Raw genomic sequence first — 21883 nt, forward strand, 5'->3', positions numbered from 1 at the left:
ATGACTCTCTAGTTGAGCTATTGGTGCATATTGTGCAGTCCACATACAACTTTCAACTTCCATCGTTCATTTAAAAATTTCACGCGAAGTAATTCAAATGGACAACTACACTTTTTTGAAGCTGTGGACTTACGTTTTAATTCTCTCATTGTTTTTTCTCCCTTTTTTGATAGTTTATACTTTCCATTCCGTTCGCAAGCAAGACGAACTCTAGGTTTTTTTTCCAGGACCTCTACATTTTGAATTGTTTATCACAATAACAATTTCATTTTCTTTTTCCAACCCATCCAATCAGTTATTCTTTACTACCAAAAAGTTGATAAAGAAAAGACTTATATATAATTTTCCTCCTATTAAAATAATAGTTTATTAAGAATGTCTAATACCTTATTAATAGTAAACGGTTGAATAATATCAAATGATTGGTCAAGTGCAAAAGTGGTTTCATTATCATTATGATATAAAAGAAAAACAAGCTAATAAAATACAAATTAAAAATATATATTTTGTTAAAGTTGGAGAATGCGCCTTGGAGTTCCCTAAACGTTGGGTTCAGGAACTCAGGGAAACAAACTTGGAGTTTCCCAAACCCTCGGGTTCAAGGGGCTTGAAGTTTCCGAACCTTGGGATTCGGGGAACTCCAACTTTCTTGACTTCCACGAACCCTGTAAGTCTCCAACGACAAATAGTATTACAACTCGTGTACTTTCCATTGAACGATTTGTAGTATTGTTCTTCTGAGCAATTGTTCTTTTCCTTGTCAAACTCTGTCTATGTTGTCAATATTTGAGTGTATAATCATCTATGACTCAACTCTGACTGGCTAATATACTAAAAAGAAAATGGCTAAGTAATGGTGGGCATGGAAGAACAGGGAATAAATGACTTCTCTACTATAATGAGGAGAAAATAATTTTGTGATGATGAGTATGAAATAACACGGAATGAATTACAGAGTATGATTATTGTGGTGAATAAAAAGTACGATGGTAGGTAACCACCTAATAATAAATGATTGATCATTAAAGAGTTGAATAAGGGATAAAATTAAATTTTTATTTGAGACTATTTTAAGTATATTCAAAAGTGGCTGCGAAGAACAAAAATACTGAATGTAAATATAATTTCTCAAAAACAACATTGCAATTTACCCACAAATCACCAATAATTTGTGCAACGCTGTCGTTTCATGTCACCACTATGGGAGACCTTTCAGTCCTCGGGAGGTGCTGCAGTCGGGCATTTTCCCCCTTCAAAAAAGACGATTCAGCGAAAGCCCTTGTATTTGGAAGCTCTTCGATGCGCCGGGTACTTCACATGTGCATGTTATTTCTGCCTCCTTAAAGTTCTTCCCTTTTGACTTCTGTATGTACTCGAACAGATCAATTAGGTTTCCACGTCGATTCAGATTTCTGATTTCTTTCCGTTCTTCCGTGTTTGACTGATTTGTGCTTTGAAGTAATCGTGTCTGATCTATATGCATGTTCACGTTTCTGTCTTGATATTATGCTGTAACCTTCTTCTCGTGACTTGCTGACGCTACTTTGAGCCGTGAAATGCCATGAAGTAAATTGCAGTCCTGGCATTTGAAATTTTGAATTGCTGTGCAAACCCTATTTTTTGTGCCCATTTATTTGTACTGCTTCTTTCTTTATGGTACACAATCGCTAGACGAATTTTACGAAAACAAGATGCGGCGAAGCGAAACAGTTGATTTCCTCTTTTTGGCGTAAACTTAAATGGGAAGGAAAAGAAATATTGCAGTAAAATGGTGGAAAAATAGCTGAATGAAGAGGATTATCATTTTTTTACCATAATGGAGAAAGTTGAAGTTTAAGATAAGAACTTTTGAGGCTGCTTCCCCTAACCCCTGTGGGGCTGCTGGCAGGCCAGACAACTGCCATCTTCAAAACTTTGAGAGACTACTGCTGCTAGTGACGTCGAGGACGTGGAACAGCGATCGGCGAGTGGTGATAGCACCCTTTATAATTTCTGATCCATGCTTCTATTAATTTTTTTTTTCATTTTTTACTTCATACTTTCGTTGGAGGTGATATAATATTTCTCAGTCCTTTGGATTTAATCTCACTGTTTGGAGGCATTAATTTTGATTAATTTCCACTCATTTCTGGATTACTGCCCTTTAGCAGTCCTTTGCGGCTCGTGCCCTCGATTTCAGTAGATGAGGTAAATTACAGGTGGAGGCTTTATCTCACTGCGCAGGGCAATGAATTGAACCCACAACCTACTGATGCGAATCCCAACTTATCGTGGCCCAACCACTTGACCTGTATTTTGGGGGCAATTTCCACTCATTCTTCAACTCTAGAAGTAGTAGTGTTTGTGTTTATATATGTATCTCTGCTATACAAGCTAAAAACAATTGCTGGTATTAAGCTATCAGGAATAACACTTCTTAAGCATCCTTTTATTGCTGGTTTCTTGCCTTTGCCCCAAGTATTGATCCACCATGGTCTTTGTAGGAGTGTAGTGCATGACTGCAGGTAGTGTAGGGGCTTTGTAACCAAAGAAAGCTTCAAAAGGAGATCTCTTAAGTGAGGAATGGTAGTTTGAATCTATGAAGCAGAGAAATGGCTTGGAGACGTCGTTTCAGCGTTTTCGAACTGTTTTGCGTTTTGAAAATGGGAAAAACGGCCCGAAACGTTTTTTGGGCCCTTTTTGTAATTTATGAAAAGTTTCAGGCCATTTCAGAATTTATATAAATTTGTTGAAAACAAGTTTCCGACAAGTGCCGCACAGCTTAGACACGAATCCTAGCGATTACTTTCCCTATTTTCTTTTTAGTCTTTTTCTTCAGTCTTATTTTCCCCTCTTTTCAATCTTCTTCTTCTTCCAGCGATTACTTTCCGAATCCCAGGTCCCCTCTTGCTTCTTCGATGTTCCCTCGTCGTCGTTCACTAAAGATCAGGCCTCTCGCTTCGATTTCCAGTTCCCTTGTCGCGGTCGTTCCTTGTCGCCCCTCTTGCTTTTGGTTCTAGTTCGTTCTCCTTCTTGCCCCTCTTGCTTTTGGTTCTGGTTCGTTCTCCTTCTCACCCCTTGCTTCCATTTCCAGTTCCCTCGTCGCCTGTTGCTCTAAGTAAACCCCCCCTCTCACTGCCTTACATGTAGTGTATTTGGAAGAAGATATGGAAAAGAATGAATTTATTTTATTTTTTATTTTGACTAGATGAAGTTTGGAAAAGAATGAATTTAACTGTCATTTAAAACTCTTTGTTGTCATGGTATAAGTCACTAGCTAGGGAATAAGTCATGCAAGTGGCGAGTGTCACATGCACATGAGCAAGTAGTTGTGTAGTTAATTCTAGAAGGAGGACACTCATGTAAATAACCTCACCTTGGCGGGAATAGACACGCGGTATCCTCCCAATATAAAGGACCGCACAAATTGTATGGATCATGCTGAATTTTTAAATCAAAACTCATTCTGAATTCTTTCTCAATTCTCTCCCTCTCTTTCTCGGATTCTATCTTCCTTTCCCTAGAGAATTCTTTGAATTCTTTGGAACTCACTGTCAGATTTGCTAAGGTCTGACAAATCTGGTATTAGAGCTCATTCTGGGTAGAAGACGTAGATGGTGGAAGGAACTCTGTAGTGCCATGAAAAAAAGGGTAAAAGAAAATCAAAAAAGAAAAGAAAAATTAAAGAAAGCTGGCGACAATTGTTGCCGCCAGCTGGCAGGCAGCCGCAAGGATCAACGGTCGCGAGGCGCGGCGCAGCTGCGAGGCCGCGCGTTGCGAGGCCCAGCCTCGCGGAAAACAGCCGCGAGGCCGGTTGTTTGCCACGAGGTGCCTCGCGACTGCACGTTGCGAGGCACAGCAGCCTCGCGACCGCGCGTCGCGAGGCCCAACCTCGCGACTGTCTGCCGCGAGGCACAACAGCCTCGCGGCCGCGAGGAGGGTAGCTGCCTTGCGGCAGTGCTGGCCGCAAGGCACACTGCCGCGAGGCCCCGCTGCCTCGTGGGCGCATCGTAGCAGCCTCCCCCACCTTTTTGGCTTGGCTCTGACCCATTCAGCAACCGCCACGTGTCGACACCAGCCACCCTTGAGAATCGTGCCCTATAAATACCCAGCTACAGGACATTAATGGGGACCTCCAACTTCGGTAAATCTTATCACTTTGAATATACTTTGACTATTTTTTTGTGAATATTCATCGGGATTCGGGACTGATTTTGGCATCGGAGGGCCTTCGCGGGGAAGATTCCCGCGAGCTTTCTAACCTATTTTCTCAGCATTAACAGAGCCGAATCCTTGTGGCGAACCTCGTGGCGAAGTTAGCGGCAAAGCTTGCGGCGAATCTAGCGGCGAAGCTAGCGGCAAAGCTTGTGGCGAAGCCTAGTGGCAAGACCTTGTGGCAAAGCTAGTGGCAAGACCTTGTGGCGAACCTCGTGGTGAAGCTACCGGCAAAGCTTGTGGCGAAGCTAGCGACGAAGCTTGCGGCAAAGCTTGTGGCGAAGCTAGCGGCGAAGCCTTGTGGCGAAGCTAGTGGTAAGACCTTGTGGCAAAGCTAGTGGCAAAGCTAGCGGCAAGACCTTGTGGCAAAGCTAGTGGCAAGACCTTGTGGCGAAGCTAGTGGCAAAGCTAGCGGCAAGACCTTGTGGCGAAGCTTGTGGCAAAGCTCGTGGCGAAGCTAGCGGCAAAGCTTGTGGCGAAGCTAGCGGCGAAGCTTGCGGCGAAGCCTCGTGGCGAAGCTAGCGGCAAAGCTTGTGGCGAAGTTTGTGGCGAACCTTGTGGCGAAGCTGGTGACGAGAGCTAGTGGCGAAAGCTAGTGACGAGAACTAGCGGTAAATCCTTGCGGCGAGCATCCTAACGGCAACCTCCCTTGAAGCAACATCTCTTACGGCAACCTAACTTCACCCGACACCGAGCTCGAGTGGACCCCACATCACAAATTTTAATTGTTGTATTTTGGCAGCAATAAACTCGAATGAAGAACTTCGAGTCTCAGGTGCAACAATTCCATGCGACGGTGACCGATCTGTGAGCTTGGGTGGAACTACTGGAAATTGGATCCAATCGCAACCATGAAGCAATCACGACGATGGACAGAAGGGTGGATGCGTATCTTGGCAATTTGGAGAGGAGGTTGGATGGAATCAGGGATGAAGTGGGAAATCAGATACGTGAGCAGTTGCAGAGCTTCATGGTGATGTTTACACGCCAGAACCAGGTAAGCCTATCACCTAATTTCTCGCCAAGGGAAAGGACGGAACCAGTCCTGACCGGTGTCGGAGGAAGGAACGGAAATACTGGGGCCGCTGAGATTGTGATAGCATCGAGAGTGGAAGAGGATGTAGACGTAGAATTTAGGCGAGGAGGACCGGTTGTCTATAATCAACCGGTGTTCCCTATGCCTAAGATGGAGATTTCCGTATTTGATGGGAGTAATTTGTGGTGGTGGGTTAGAAGATGTGAAAGGATGTTTGAGTGGTACAATATACCAAGGGAATGAAGGGTATCCTTGGTAGCCACATACCTCAATGACATGGGGGATGCCTAGTACCAAGGTTGGTCACAGAGTAGGGGAGAGTGTCCGTGGGGAGAATTCACGGACAAATAATGCGAAAGGTTCGAGGACAGAAATAGGAAGGATGTGGTAGAAGAATTCAAAAAATTAAGACAAGAAGGAAGTGTGTAGGCTTATCAAGCACGATTCGAAGAGCTGAGATCGATTATGGTCACCCTGAACCCTTATATGTTCGAAGCGTATTTTGTCTCGAGTTTCTTAAGTGGGTTGAACGAAGAGCTTCGACCTATAGTCAAGATGCTGAGGCCGGAAACTGTCGAGGAGGCAATAGAGAATGCAAGACTACAAGAGATCATAGTAGAATCGATCATGAACAAACAAAGGCAGCAAAACAGAGGAGCTAATGGGGGAATGGTGATGCTAATGAAGAGAGGATATGGAAGAGAGTTGGGCAGGGTGAACCCTGGGGCAAGGGGGGTGGCAATGACTACACTTGACAGCTACTCGGTAGGCCAGAGTGGCAATGTGTTAGAACAAAGGAGGCAGGTTGGGCTTTGTTTTAAATGTGGTGACCGGTACCACCCGGGACACCAATGCAAAAGGCAATTACTCTTGCTAGAAGGTTAAGAAGAAGCTGTGGGAAACGAAGAAGAGATAATAGAAGAAGAAGAGTTGGAAGAAGAAGATAACGGAGAAATTTCGCTACATGCACTTGAGGGGTTAACCAACAACAAGATTATCAAAGTGGAAGGTAGGGTACTGAATAGCAGCCTAATGATCTTAATCGACAGTGGGTCTACACACAGTTTCTTGGATGATGGCACTGCCAAGAAGCTCCATTGCTAGATGACAGGGACCCAACCCCTGCCGGTGACCGTTGCCAATGGTCACAAGGTGCTAAGCAAGTCAGCTTGCACCGAGTTTTGTTGGGAAATACAGGGTGAATTGTTTGAGGCGAATGTAAGACTACTCAAGCTAGGAGGCTGTGATGTAGTGCTTGGAATGGACTGGATGAAACAAGTGAGCCCTATTAGCTTTGATTTTAACCAAATGGAAGTGACTTTTGAAAAGGGGGGGGGGGGGGGGGGGGAAGAAAATGACTTTCACAAGCAGCAAGGAGATTGGGGCTTGTAAAATGATTACGGGAAGGAAGCTGCAGAAGCTGCTCAAAAGCAAGTGGGCTCAAGTGACCCAATTGTTCTCAATCCAAGCTATTGAGGAGGCAGAAGAAGGAAATTAGTTGCAAGGAGAACCATACTTGACAACACTCAACCGAGATCAAAATCGAATAGAGGTACAACAACTAGATTGTCTTAATATACTTTTGACTGAGTATGAGGAATTGTTTGTAGAACCTAGCTCCTTGCCACCCTAAAGATCCCTCGACCACTCAATCAACTTGAAACCTAACTCCGAACCTGTTAACATTCGATCATACCGATACCCCCCCCCCAACAGAAAACTGAAATTGAAAAGATGGTGAAGGAAATGTTGCAGCAGTCCCTAATCCGATCAAGCCAAAGCCCATATGCATCTCTTGTCCTACTTGTCAAAAAAAAAAGATGGGGCATGGTGTTTTTGTGTTGACTATCGTCAACTTAATGCCTTAACCATCAAAGATAAGTTTCCAATTCCTATTATCGAAGATTTACTCGATGAACTAAAGAATGCTTTAATATTTTCCAAACTGGATTTACGTTCAGGCTACCATTAGATTCGCATGAAACCTGATGACATCACCACTTTTCGAACCCATCATGGCCACTACGAGTTCTTGGTGATGCCATTTGGGCTCACCAATGCTCCCACTACCTTCCAATCACTTATGAACCAAGTCTTTGAGCCTTTCCTACGTAAATTCATCTTAGTTTTCTTCGATGACATCTTAATTTATAGCCAAACTTACACCCAACATTTGCAACATCTAAGGACTACATTCGATATCCTCAAAGTCTAGCCAATTGTATATTAAGCGATCTAAATGCGCCTTTGGCCATGTTATTTTAGGGGCGGGGGTGAGTACTGATCCCAAGAAGGTAGCTGTTATGGTGAATTGGCCAAAGCCTGTCAACTTGAAGGCTTTGGGGGGTTTCCTGGGACTAACCGGCTATTACAGGCGTTTTATCATAAATTATGGCCTCATCAGCTGACCATTAACCAAACTCCTAAAGAAAGATGGGCTTAAGTGGGGACTAGAGGCAGAGAGAGCATTTGGGCAGTTGAAGGATGCCATGTCCAAGGCGCTGGTGCTGGGATTATCGGATTTCAATAAGCCATTCATCCTTGAGATGGATGCTTGTGGAACGGGTATAGGGGTAGTGTTAATGCAAGAGGACAGACCTTTAGCTTATCTCAGTAAATCCCTATCTTCCAAACATGCCGGACTGAGCATATATGAGAAGGAGTTATTAGCAGTAGTGATGGTTGTGGAAAGGTGGAAACATTACTTAGAAGGGGGTCAGTTTATTATACGCACTGACCACGAAAGTCTTAAGTTTCTTCTCCAACAAAAACTATAGACACATCTTCAACGAAAAGGAATGGCCAAACTTATGGGTTTGGACCCATCCAATATAAGAAGGGAAGAGAGAATGTGGCTGCTGATGCCCTCTCTAGATGCTTTGAAGAAGGACACACTGCCGCCCTCACGATGGTGACCCTGGACTGGTACAAGGAAGTAGAGGAAAGTTATGAAGGAGATCAGAAGATGCAAAAGCTTAAGGAACAGTTAATACTCAACCCCAATAGCAAGCCTGGATATAGGCTGAGTCATGGAATAATGAAGCATAAAGGGAGATTATTGATAAGGAACAATGAGATCTTAAAGAAGAAGATACTGAGCTCCTTACATGAGTCACCAATGGATGGCCACTCAGGAATCCAGAACACTTATCACAAAGTGAAACAACTCTTCTATTGGCCCTAGATGAAAAGGTATGTAACGGAGTTTGTGATGGCCTGTGATACTTACAGCCGATGTAAACATGAAACAATAGCCTCCCCAGGTTTATTACAGCCCCTACCTATCCTTGCTCAGGCATGGGAAAGCATCAGCATGGACTTTATAGAGGGTTTACCTAAATTGGAAGGCAAACTGTATTATGGTCATAGTGGACAGACTCACGAAATTCGCTCACTTTATTGGGTTAACTCATCCATATTCTGCTCGGGAAGTGGCTAGAACTTTCCTTGACCAAGTTATGGAGTTGCATGGGGTCCCTCACTCAATAATTTTCGATCGAGATAAGATTTTCACTAGCTTATTCTGGTAGGAGCTTATGAAGGCCTTAGGAGTGAGATTGAAGATGTCTATAGCCTACCATCCTCAGACGGATGGCCAGACCGAGCGGGTGAACCAGTGTGTGGAAGGGTGTTTAAGGTACCTATGTTTCCTTCACCCTAAGGGATGGCACATATGGATTTCTTTTGCACATGGTGGTACAACTCCTGTTATCATGCCTTGATTAAACGGTCACCTTTTGAAGCACTATTCGGCTATCCACCCCCACTTCTTCCAGCTATTGGGGAAGGCACTACGGTGGCCACAGTGGAGGATTATTTGGAAAAAAAGACAGAATGTATTACAGCAGCTCAAGAACGAATTGGCAGTGGCCTAAAACCGCATGAAGCAATACGTGGATAAAAAGAGAAGTGAGAGGAAATTCGATGTAGGGGAAAAGGTTTATTTAAAGCTCCAACCATCACATCTCAAGAAGATTGCCCAGGGCCAGATAACCAAGTTAAGTCCCAAGTACTACAGGCCCTACACCATTGAAGCTAAGATAGGCACTGTGGCCTATAAGCTTAAACTGCCAGAGGAGACCAGGATCCACCCAGTTTTCCATGTATCCTTACTTAAGAAGTTAGTAGGAGATCAGTAGGTAGCTTATACTCTACCACAAATGTCAAGAGAGGCAAACGTTACAGCACAATCGAGCTTAATCCTGGATAAGCAGGTCCTTTACAAGCATGGGCCCCCAATTATTCAGGTGCTGGTTAAATGGTCTAACCTTCCATATGACAGCAACACCTGGGAGTACTTATCGGATCTACTCCGGCAATTTCCGCAAGCAGCCAATTTACTCACAATTTCTTGAGGACAAGAAATGTTTCAAGCCCGAGAAAATTTGTCATGGTATAAGTCACTAGCTAGGGAATAAGTCATGCAAGTGGTGAGTGTCACATGCACATGGGTAGGTAGTTATGTAGTTAATTCTAGAAGGAGGACACTCATGTAAATAACCTCGCCTTGGCGAGAATAGACACGCGGTATCCTCCCTATATAAAGGAGCGCACAAACTGTATGGATCATGCTGAATTTTTAAATCAAAACTCATTCTGAATTCTTCCTCAATTCTCTCCCTCTCTTTCTCGGATTCTATCTTCCTTTCTCTAGAGAATTCGTCGAATTCTTTGGAACTCACTGTCAGATTCGCTAAGGTTTGACATCTGTTAATCAAGATGCTAAATTTTTGGAGTGCACTTTATTATTGGGACGTGATTGTTGCTATATAAAATCAATTTAGTTATGTTTGAATGCATTATGGAATTTATGTTTGAACTATTTTTATAAAATTATATTTGCAAAAAAGCTCTTATATTTTTTAAATTTATAGTTTACCCCGCATTTTCGTCTCTTGTCGAAAACATTTCTCGTTTTCGTTTCTGTGCAATCTAGGTTTGAATTGTACCACCACTGTGCCAAAGTTAACCATTTATTCCAACTCTTCAGCCTAGAAAAACAGAGGCATTTGAGATAAGTCTCAAGGTATTGGTTCACTCTTTTCGTCTGCCCATCAGTTTTCGGATGATAGGCTGTTAACATGTGCAAACCAACCCCCAACTTGTTGAATAGCTCTTTCCAAAATTGACTAGTGAATATCATATCCCGGTTAGAGATTATTGACTGAGCTAAGCCATTAATTTTGAACACTATGTCCATCAACTTCCTTGTCACTTCTGTGGCTGTGAAGGGATGTGCCAAACTGATGAAGTAATTGAATTTAGTTAGCTTATCTACTACCACTAGGATTGTATCAAAGCCCTTTGACCTCGGTAAACCTTCCACAAAGTCCATTGTAATGTGTTGCCATGCTTGGTTTGGTATAGCTAAGGGTTGTAGCAAGCCCGGGTAGGGTACTTGTTCTTGTTTTCATCGTTAACAGGTAGTGCACTTTAGTACATATTGGGTCACATCCTTTTTTAATCCTGACCAATAGAACAACTGTCTCACTTGGTGGTAAGTCACATTCCACCCACAGTGTCCCCCTAAAGGAGAGTCATGCATTGCATGGAGGATTCTCTCATTGAGTTGTGTATCCTCCTCGACCACCATTCTCCTTTTATACCTGAGAAGCCTTGTCGCTAAGGTGTAGTTTTCTGGCCTTGTGGTTGCACAACTAGTTGGGATAGTATGTCCTTGATCCATGTTGAGTGCTCATAGCTGGCTGATATGTCTTGCACCCATTTTGGCATTGCAGCTGAAATAGCTTGGCAGCTTCCCCATTCTTCCTTTCGAGATAAGCATCAGCCACCTTATTCTCCTTCCCTTTCCTATATTGTATGGTGTGGTCTAGACCTAATAATTTGGTAACCCCCTTACGTTGCAACTAAGTGCAAATTCTTAGTTGTGTTAAGAACTTGAGGTTCTCATGGTTTGCCTTGATAACAAATGAATTACCCTCCATGTAGTAACTCCATTTATCAACAACCATCAATACTGCAATTAACTCTTTGTCATATATGCTTAAGCCCAAGTGCTTTGGGGCTAGGGCTTGGCTAAGGAAGGCCATTAGTCTACCCTCTTGAGTTAGTATAGCTCCCACCCTTGTTTCACAAGCATCCATTTCTAGAGTGAAGGGTTTTGAAAAATTCGATAAGGTTAGTATTGGTGCTTGAGTCATGTTTGTCTTTAGTGTTTGGAATGCTTCATCTGCCTTTTTATTCCATCCGAAGTTATTCTTCTTAAGCAATGTAGTTAATGGTTTACTAGTTATCCCATACCTCTTGATGAACCTCCGGTGGTACCTAGTTAGACCTAAGAAGCCCCCAGCTTCCTAATTGATTGAGGTCTTGGCCATTCCACCATGGCTACAATCTTCTTTGGATCTGTGTTGATCCCCTGCCCTGTGATGATATGGCCTAAGTATTCCACCTGAATTTCAGCAAAGGTACACTTGGATCTCTTCACACATAATTGATTACATTTGAGGATCTTGAAGGTCATTCTGAGGTGGGATATATGTTGGTCCAAGTTGGGGCTATATATGAGTATATCGTTGAAGAACACAAGAATAAACTTCCTTAGGTAAGGTTTAAAGATGTGATTCAAGAGGGCTTGAAACGTTGTTGGGGCGTTAATCAAGCCAAAGGGCGTGACTAGGAACTTGTAATGCCTGTGATGGGTTTGAAAAGCTGTCTTGTGGGTATCGGTTGGATTCATTCTAATTTGGTGGTAACCAGAGGTTAGGTCCAGCTTGGAAAAGATTGTGGCACCAGGTAGCTCATCAAAGAAGTCCTCAATGATAGGAATAGGGAATTTATTCTTGATTGTGATATAGTTTAATTGATGATAATCTATGCAAAATCGTCATGTTCCATCCTTCTTCTTAACTAGAATGACTGGGGAGGCAAATGGACTTTGGCTTGGTTGGATTATGGCCTTAGATAACATTTCCGTCACCAACTTCTTGATTTCGGCAATAGGCTCAAATGTTAATGGGTTCTGCATTTGGCTTCAAGTGTATAGAATGGTCTAAGAATCGCGGGGGTGGGGGGGGGGGGGGGGGGGGGCTCGGCAAAGAGATCCTCAAATTCCATCAATAATGAGTGTAAGAGATCGCATGTGTTTAGCTTAGTGATTGCTTGTAGGGTGGAATTAGATTCGGCCTAGTTGTGAATTGCATTGGTTTGGGTTGTTTGTCTCCCTTCATCCTCTGTATCGTTCCCAACTTCCACTGCATATATAGAATGTAGGTGGGCGATCGAGGTGTCCTCCCTTGATCTAGCAATCTCTACATTCTTCGGCCAGACATTACCTTTCACTCCTGTTTCTCCATCTATTCGGTCAGTGTGATCTTCTTCCCTTCAATTTCAAAAGTGACCTCTAAAGTATTGGTATCGAACACCAGGGGGTAGACTGTCTTCATCTAATCAACCCCTAAAACAATGTGGCAGCCTCCTAACTTAAGGATCCGAAGGTTTGCAATAAACTCTTGGCCTTGCATCTTCCATTTAAATCCCTAGCACTTGTACCTACTGATCATCTTGCTCCCATTTGCAATCGCAACTGACAAGGGAGGGGTTTCTTGTGTATTGCACTGTAAATCTATGGCAGTCTCTTCGTTAAGGAAGCTATGAGTGCTCCCACTGTCAGTTAGTATCATCAGCTTCTTCTTGCCTACCCATCATTTTACCTTAATTATCTTTCCTGTGGGGCATCCTTGCAAGGCATGCATGGATATCTCCTCATCTTCCGCCTCTACCTGTGTCCTTCAGTTCTTCCAGCCAGCAAATTTACCACCCCACCCCTGCCTCTTGGACCTTCTTTGGTAAGTCCCATGAACCGGGACCTATCATTTTACCTTAGTGGCCTTCCCATATATACAGGATTCACACTTATCTAAACTTGCCACTTGGTTCCCTTTTAACATCCCTTGTTTGGTTAATTCTTTAAGGCTAAGCTCACTTATATGAGCCATCCTAAGGTGCCACAATCTTGATATTGTGGCTGCCTTATCACCTACCACTGCTGCTTCCCCATTTAACCCAGCAGCTTCAAAACATATATCCCATTATGTTCGTTGGCCTTCATACACACTAGGGATCCTTTGGATACCTTAAGTGTATCTCCCTCTCCCTTACTATAGCCATTTCTAATTAATTCACCAAGAGAGATTAAATTTCTTTTTAATTCCGGGATGTGTCTTACAGCTTGAAGGGTCCTATAGGTATTGTCATGCATCTTAAGCCTTACTTCTCCTATTCCTTGGACCTTACACTCATGATAATTTCCTAGAAGGACCTTGCCCCCATCAGTGGCCTGGTAATTTGCAAACCTATGTCTATTGGGTGTCATGTGGAAGGAACAACTGAAATCCATGATCCGCATTTCCTTCACTGAGTTCTCACACATTGTTAGTGCATTAGAACTATCATACCCAAACTCACAAATTGATGCTCCACCATCTGAGACATTCTTCTCCTTGAAATCTTTCTTCCTCTTTGGACAATTTCTCTTAAAATGCCCTTCTTCTTGGCAATGATAACACTTAACAGGATTTCTCCCATTTCTTGACTTAGATCTAGATTTACTTTTCCCTTTGTGTTCCTTCTTGGAACTCCTAGACCTAGCAGTTAATACATCACCACTGGACGACTTTTCTTCCTGATTATACCTCAAGTCTTTTGAATTTAGGGCTCCAATTACATCTTCTAAAGACAATTTATCCCTGCCATGTTGTAAAATATCAACAAAGTGCTTATATGACCAAGACAAATAGTGCAATAAAACTAGTGCCCTATCTTCATCATCATACTTTACATTGATATTTTCTAAGTCTTGGCAAAGTTTATTGAACTCATCTATATGATCTTGCAACTTTTGATTTTCTTTCATCCTAAATGTAAAGAATTTTGTCTTTAGATATAACCTACTTGATAAGGTTTTTGTTAGATAGAGACTGTCCAATTTTTTCTAGATTTCTAAGACTGTAGTCATCTTGGATACTTCCCTTAATACCTTATCTTCTAAACTATCAAAGTATTAAAAGCTTTTTCCTCTATATTTGCTCTCTGTTTTGCCATGAGAGTCTTTGCCCTATCCCCTACTTTCTCTTTATCCCTTGATTCATCGTTTAGTGCCTCATTTAATCCAAGATTATCGAGGAGGGCTTGCATTTTTATTTTCCATAAAGAAAAATCATTTGATCTATTAAAATTTTCAATATCATACCTTGATGCGGAACTGGACAGAGCCATTTCCTTGGGTTTCTAAGACTGTTCTAAGGGTTCTTGGATGAATCTTGAAAGAGATTATGTGTAATCCTAGGCTCTGATACCAAATTGTTGAATATATGACCAATTATCACACAAGAAATCCCACTCTCACATAGCCAAATCTCACCAGATTGGAACAAAAATAGAATAACCAATATTAGAGTAAATCAAAGCAATAACAGAAAAGTAAAGAGACAAGGATCTTATCCTAGTTCAAGCATGAAATGCCCTACATCCAGACTGCTGGGGACTGAGATTGAATCCACTAGAAAGCCAACGGAATACAACACTCCCTCTTGCACACTCTTGGCTATGAACAATAGCCTCTCCTTCCGAGAATATAAGGATCGAGCAAAGCTCTCTTAATTCTCTCTCCAGAAATTGTGTAAGAAAATTAGAAAGAATGAATGCTGAATTACCCTACCCCAGAACCTATCCATCACTATTTATAAAAGAAAGAGGCAGTTACAACCAAGGACTTACATGCAAATAAAGAAATAATAAGGACTGTCAGAAATAACTTATAGAAGTTATTTTCGTTACATTTTAAACACATAAAATATAAACATGCAAAATTATTTCCAACTACATACTAAAGCCCTCTACTGAGACTGAAAACTTAACTAATGCAAATCATAACACCTACTGCATAGGTTAGTCACAAACTTTGGCCAACTCAATTCAGTTCTACTCCCATTCCACCCTTGGAACCATGCATTTGCCACATCATTGAGATATGCAGTCGCTATGTTCGCCTTCTGTCTTTCCTCCACTTGGTATTGATAGAAGAACCTCTCACATCTTCAAACCCACCATCGAGGTTTAATGCCTTCGAATACCGGAATCTCCATCATTGGCATTGGAAGGTTTACATGGACTCTGCCAATTCCCTTGGTTCTCATCTCTCCATTTGACTCTAGACGTTCCTCGGATTCTAGAGGATTGGTGGTTCTCTATCGGTTCCTTGGCACCGACAGGATCGGGGCTGTGGTGGCCCTCGGGGGAAAGTCCGTTGGTAGACTCATGTTCTACTATTGAGATAGTGAGCTCAAGGTAGAGCTCAATTGCTGGCCTAAGCCGAAAAATTCTTCCCTGAGTCTTGTCATCATTCGCACCAATGTTAGCAATGCTTCGCGAGTCGCCACATTTTCAGATCGACTGCGGCTCACCTCCTCCTGCATTTGTCTAATTCCCATTTCCATTGTTTACAATCGATCCTCCATTTGCTCCTAATTCTGGCGTATTCCTACCTCCATTGCCTCCAATTGAGTTTCCCATTGCTTCGTCTGTGTTTCTTCCTCCATCTGCAGCCTCTTCCATGCCTCTGAATTCGTAACAGGATGTTAGTAAGATTCGGTTAGCAATCAATGATCTCAATTAAATCTCAATTACAGGCCTGAGATCGCCTTTTTCCGATACCAATTGTCAAATGTAATTTGAATAATGTGAGGGGAATTTGAAGGGAAGGTTTGAATTAGGGGGGAGAGAGAGAGAGAGAGAGAAGATCATTCTCATTCATAACATGATCCCCATCCTCTGATATATGGCTTATTTATAGCCATCCATAGACAATTCTAGAGTATACCGCCCTGGATAGCCTAACTGCCATAACCGCTAGGTACCAATGACAATAACAGCCAAAAGCGGGCAAAGAAAGAGCCAATTACAATGCTGCCCCTACTACCCCCAGGGCTGTGACAATGATTGATTGATTGATTGATTTTGAATAACAATGGAGATTTATTCATTCCCAATTCTTTCCCTCTGTTTTTTTCCCTTCTCTTGCTCATTTCTTCTCTATTTCCCTGACTTTATGCAATTTCCCTTTGCTGTCCCGCATCACTTCTTACCTGGTCCTCATGTGTCTTTGATGTGGTATGGTTGTTTACCTGAGACGTGGCAGATATAGGTTTGTGGTATGATATGCAACATTGCTATGTCCATTACTTGTTTCTGAGACATGTTTCATGACTATGAGATTTGGAGACTGGGACATATGTATTGCATTAAAAAATGTTTTGTCATAGTGAGTGTAATCCATGCATATGTACATCTCGCATGGGAAAAGATTAGTTACGACACTGATGTTTTGCATTGAGTATTAAGGATCTAGAAGGAAGAGATAGAGAGATCCTGGTTGGATCTCTTGCGGCCGTTAGTGACTGTTCAGTGTTTTTAATGGTGACTGTTAGTTGAGGGTATTTTAGGTATTGTTATATTTTTAATTCCCTTGATGTAACCGTCCTATTGCCTATATATATGGGGCTCGAGTTAGTGCTTAGGGTATCATTCATTGTTCAGAAAACTCTCTATTGTAAACGAGTAGAGTGCTGTGTGTTGGAGAGGAAAGACTTCGTGTCAAGAAAAGTTCTTTGTAATCTCAAGAGAGAACAGTGTACTCGTGTGCGAGAGGAAATGTGGGAACTCTTGTATCTGATTTCGTTCATATTGGATTGCTCTCGGTACTGCTGGATGTAGGACTGATTATATCAGTTCGAACCAGGATAAACATCGGTGTACTCGTGTGGTTTGATTGCTCTATCTTTATCATTTTGTCAATTCTTTAATTTTCTGTTTATGTTGTTTTGGTGAATCGGTGAGAGTGCTAAAGAGTGATTATATTTGTTGGTTTATTGGGTGGTTTCTTAGACCGACAGTGCTCCAAATTGTAAGGGACACTATAGCTAACAACATGGTATGTTAGCTGCTGGTTTAGACATATCGTGCTGTGAATGATCTTGTCCAACTCTCTGCCCCACCCATGAGGTTAGGCTCTGTTGAAGTTGGCAACCCAGTGAGAATCACTGGGTCCGTTGGCACCCAAATGCTGTCTATGGGTCCACCAGTTCTGTGTTAGGCTTCCATGGCAACATCATTAGCCCATTCACCCTTTAAACCCAATTAACACATGGCGGGGGGGACTACTTCAGGACCCAATAGAGAGCAACCAAGGCTCATAGGGCCCAAACATGAGACCTCTGGGCTCACCAGGGCCAGGCTATCTATCCCACTAGGCTTCCACCCCTGTGGTACCATAAGTTAACTAAAAGACATTGACATTCAAGCTTGTGCCTACCAGATAGTAAATAGTCAAATGAAAGGCCTCAGCACTTAGATATCATTATATGTGCTACTAGGTCTTACTCCTGCTTTTTTACTGGTTCTCTTTTATATGTATCTCTACACATGGAAAACCCTTTTTTCTAGATATATTGATTTTTGAACTACAAATAATTAGAAGTGTTATTGCATCAACCCTGTTTTTTCACCTGCATTCACTTGTCTCCCATCCATCGTAGTATGTGGTTTTTTGTTTGTTGGATTCTAGTGACTCATCATGTGTATATATTTTTATTTGATATATTTTTTAGTGATTATTTTGAGAAGAGAAATCTCGTTTAGCAGCAGCTTAGTTAAACAAGCTACACAACCATTCATTTATCTTCTTATTTAATTTTGTGTTAAATATTTGCTCCGACATACAATATAGTAGTCCATTTTTGTATTGATGATACAGTTATACAAATATAGATAGATATTCTTAGATATATTGATGGAGATAGTTACACTCAGATTCCATTTGGCTTTATTGCATTTAATTATCCATATGTAACAGTGTTGGCCGTAATGGATCAGATCCAGATGATGTATTTTGACATTTTATTTCTTTATATATGCGAGGTACAGTCATGGTGATTTATGCTCTTGGCAGTTTATGTATAGAATTGGAGTATTCAGATGCTTGCAGATCCCTGGGGCCTTCGACCTTCCTAGGGACCTGTGAGACTGATGGTCATGGCCCCCTAGGTGGGTTGTGACACTACATGATGGATGCCGGTTGATTTTTTCACAACCAAATTCTTAGTTCTAGAATTTAATGCAGAAAGGCCATTACTCTTGATCAGCCTAGACCACATGTTTATATCTAAAGTTCAACTTTGACAACCTGATAATTTTGTCTGCCTGCCCCACCCCATGATTAGTTGAAGAATAGCTTCTCTGTGATACAGGTTCTAGAGAGGGATTACTTGTTCAAGACAAAACATACTCATGTATGTCTTCAATGAGTGGATTTGGTGCCTTTTTCTTTTATTTTCAGTTAGGCTGTTCAATCTGTCTTGTCACAGTCTTGTCTAGTGATCATGACAATGAATTAATAACACTAATTCTTATGTGATGAGGTTATTAGACAATTTGAATCTTATATTCTCAATTATTTTTGTTGGGAGAGTTTTTTTTTCCTGTTTCTCTCTCTTGTGCCTTTATCAGCATCTCCTTACCTGCTTGATATGTGGCTTCTTTTACCTTCTTTGTGCGTGCTTTGCAGAATGCAGTGGGATTATATTGCTTCTCTTGCTGATGCATATTTTCTTCTTACTCAAACCATCTTTATCCCTCTCTTCTGGTCCACCGCCCCAACCCCCCCCCCCCCCCCAAAAAAAAAAAAAAAAAAATCTGAACACCTGTTCAGGGTCTAGTTGTTGAACCACACTATTCATGAATTTAGTTCTCATAACTGTTTTTGTCATTTGCTTTCCATTTGCCCTTTTCCCAATCTGGGCCATTTCATAAGCTGTGTTATTCTGCTTCCCAACTGTACATACCATAAAGTAGAAGGGGTTTTAATTCTTTTAAGATTTTAATTTTATCTGTTATTTTCTTTACAAATACCTTTGTTGAAGTTCATTTGTCCTGAAGTTAAGATTAGAGAAGATCTTCACTAACATGTGATGGATGAGATCACAAGAAGTGGTCCTGTGGGGTTGATTGATTTCTGTTGTTTTTAGGTCCACATAAATGAAAAAGCAAGCATAGTTATTTCTCAAGATAGTAAGATGTGCAACACACATTGTGGTAATAGTATGAAGACAAAAAAGTAATTAGCAACTGAATTTTGATTTATGGAAGTGCTTGCCTGATTATCAATGAAAAATTGTTGTCTTTCTTGAGCATTTGTTTTGATATGCATCAAATATTTACATTCATTTCTCTGAAACATTTTGAAACCAGGCATAATGATATATTGGTATAATATGATTTTCCTGCTCAATTCTCGTGATTGATATGTTTGGGATAGGTTATGAGTTTGCTGGGGAATAAGACTAAAAGCAAGCTCTGGAAGCTGATATGTTTGGGATAGGTTATAAGTTTGCTGTGGAATAGGTTATTATCTTTGATCCAATTCTCCGGTTGTTATAAATTGGGATAAACAGCTCAATCATTTCATGAACCTGTCTGTTTCTATCTTTAAGATGATTTCTTATGGCTGTGTATCCCAATTTATCTGTATGTAAGTTCCTTGGTGGCTGATCCTGCCAAGTGGCTAGTGAGATTAAGGTTTGGTGGTTTTTTTTATTACAAGTTCCTTGACCTTACCATACAAATATTTGTGGGCTCTTCAAATTTGTACTTTATTTTACCCTCCTTTTTCTTTAATTCATGAAATCTAGAATGGGACCCCAATAACTTAACTCGAAGCTTTGTTCTTTTGTATTCTGTCTCTGACATGAGACTTATTTTTGACCATCTGAAATACCTGGTTTGTAGAACTTTTTTATCTGCAACCTATGAATTACATTTTTAAAAACTAACATCAACAAGACATTTTTGGATTAGGGTTGTTCATTCACAATTCATTGGAAAGGCAGCCTACTCAAATTCTCAGTGTGAAGGAATTTAAGCCTGTTGGTTTCTTGGAGGAAGCAAAATGCCTGGTCCAAAAATTGAAACCGGTCATCAAGATGCTGTTCATGATGTGGCAATGGATTACTACGGTAAGCGTCTTGCAACAGCATCTTCGGACAATACCATTAAGATAATTGGGGTTAGCAACACAGCTTCTCAGCATCTTGCCACCTTAACTGGTCACCAAGGACCTGTGTGGCAAGTGGCCTGGGCACATCCCAAGTTTGGTTCCCTCCTTGCTTCCTGTTCTTATGATGGGAAAGTCATAATCTGGAAAGAAGGTAACCAGAACGAATGGAGCCAAGCGCATGTTTTTGATGACCACAAGGCTTCTGTGAATTCGATAGATTGGGCTCCTCATGAACTGGGTTTGTGTCTGGCATGTGGCTCGTCAGATGGCAATATCTCAGTTTTCACTGCAAGACCTGATGGCAGTTGGGATACATCACGGATTGACCAAGCTCACCCAGTTGGTGTCACTTCAGTTTCGTGGGCTCCATCAACTGCTGCTGGTGCTCTTGTGGGCTCTGGTCTTCTGGATCCTGTTCAAAAGCTTGCATCCGGTGGTTGTGATAATACCGTAAAAGTGTGGAAGCTTTATAATGGGGCCTGGAAGATGGATTGCTTCCCTGCTCTTCAAATGCATACTGATTGGGTTCGGGATGTTGCTTGGGCACCTAACCTTGGACTCCCTAAATCCACGATTGCTAGCGCTTCGCAGGATGGAAGAGTTATCATATGGACTGTCGCAAAGGATGGGGACCAATGGGATGGTAAGGTGTTGAAGGATTTTCAGACCCCTGTTTGGAGGGTTTCCTGGTCGCTGACCGGGAACCTATTAGCTGTGGCCGATGGGAAGCATAACGTGACATTGTGGAGAGAAGCCGTAGATGGGGAATGGCAACAGGTGACAACAGTCGAGCCATGACATTGAAGCTTTGAACCTGTTCTTGAACTTCTGGTTACATCTTTCGGAAATTGATGCTACTAGACACTGGAACTGTTTGGCTTCTGTCGGAGTTAAAGTTGCAAGACATGAAGGTTTTTATCAACTATTTCGACGGTATACCCCAATGTTCATCTTCCTTTCCATGTTTCGTTAATTAATCTTTTGTGGGTTTCTGATAAACATAATAGTTGCTTGTTAATGGTCTGTCAAACTATAAATCTTTTAGTTGAATGTCATGAACATAGTTTCACCATTACCACCGGCAAATGTGCGTTTGCTTGCAGTATGCGGACAAAACCTGCAACTTATGCGCAGTTGTAGTTGAGGCAAATTCAGCTTCTTTGCTTGGTATGATTTCACTATTGTTTATGCGCACGTGCGTTGGGACTGCATTCTTTTTATTCTACTCCCTATTATATTATAAATAGTTTACTTTTTGTTCTTTTTTTATCTCAAAAATTATGATTACTCTAATAACTTCTTATTCTACTTTCTATTTGATCATTTATTTTATTTATTTATTAATAAATTTCAATTATATTCTTTTTATCTTGCACATAATTAGAAAAAATACAAATCCCAAACGAGTAACACAAAGAGCAATAAAGATAGATCAAACAAATACAAATTAAATTTAATAAATATAAATAAAATAAAATATAAATCAATAATCAAATATACAAATCCTATCAATCATTATTGAAAATGCTGTTGTGTCTACTCATCTTTTGTTATTTTTTTATCGTTGACTCTTTATTGTTTTT

The 21883-nt window shown here is 41.3% G+C and overlaps 1 protein-coding gene across 2 annotated transcripts; it reads left to right on the forward strand.

The window, feature by feature from the left end:
- The first annotated feature begins 1204 nt into the window (after positions 1–1204).
- On the forward strand, positions 1205–21494 carry LOC127794586 (protein transport protein SEC13 homolog B-like). 2 transcript variants are annotated; one of them, XM_052325818.1, is made up of 2 exons: positions 1205–1308; positions 20102–21494. In XM_052325818.1, the coding sequence occupies exon 2, from the start codon at positions 20193–20195 to the stop codon at positions 21096–21098; it is 906 nt and encodes a 301-aa protein (XP_052181778.1). In that variant the 5' UTR covers positions 1205–1308; positions 20102–20192; the 3' UTR covers positions 21099–21494. The 2 variants fall into 2 exon arrangements, with proteins under 2 accessions (XP_052181778.1, XP_052181777.1); XM_052325817.1 differs by having other exon boundaries at positions 1217–1365.
- Positions 21495–21883: the final 389 nt, after the last annotated feature.

The sequence above is a fragment of the Diospyros lotus genome, chromosome 2 (genome assembly GCF_014633365.1).
Source record: "Diospyros lotus cultivar Yz01 chromosome 2, ASM1463336v1, whole genome shotgun sequence".
In the NCBI taxonomy this organism is placed as follows: Eukaryota; Viridiplantae; Streptophyta; class Magnoliopsida; order Ericales; family Ebenaceae; genus Diospyros; species Diospyros lotus.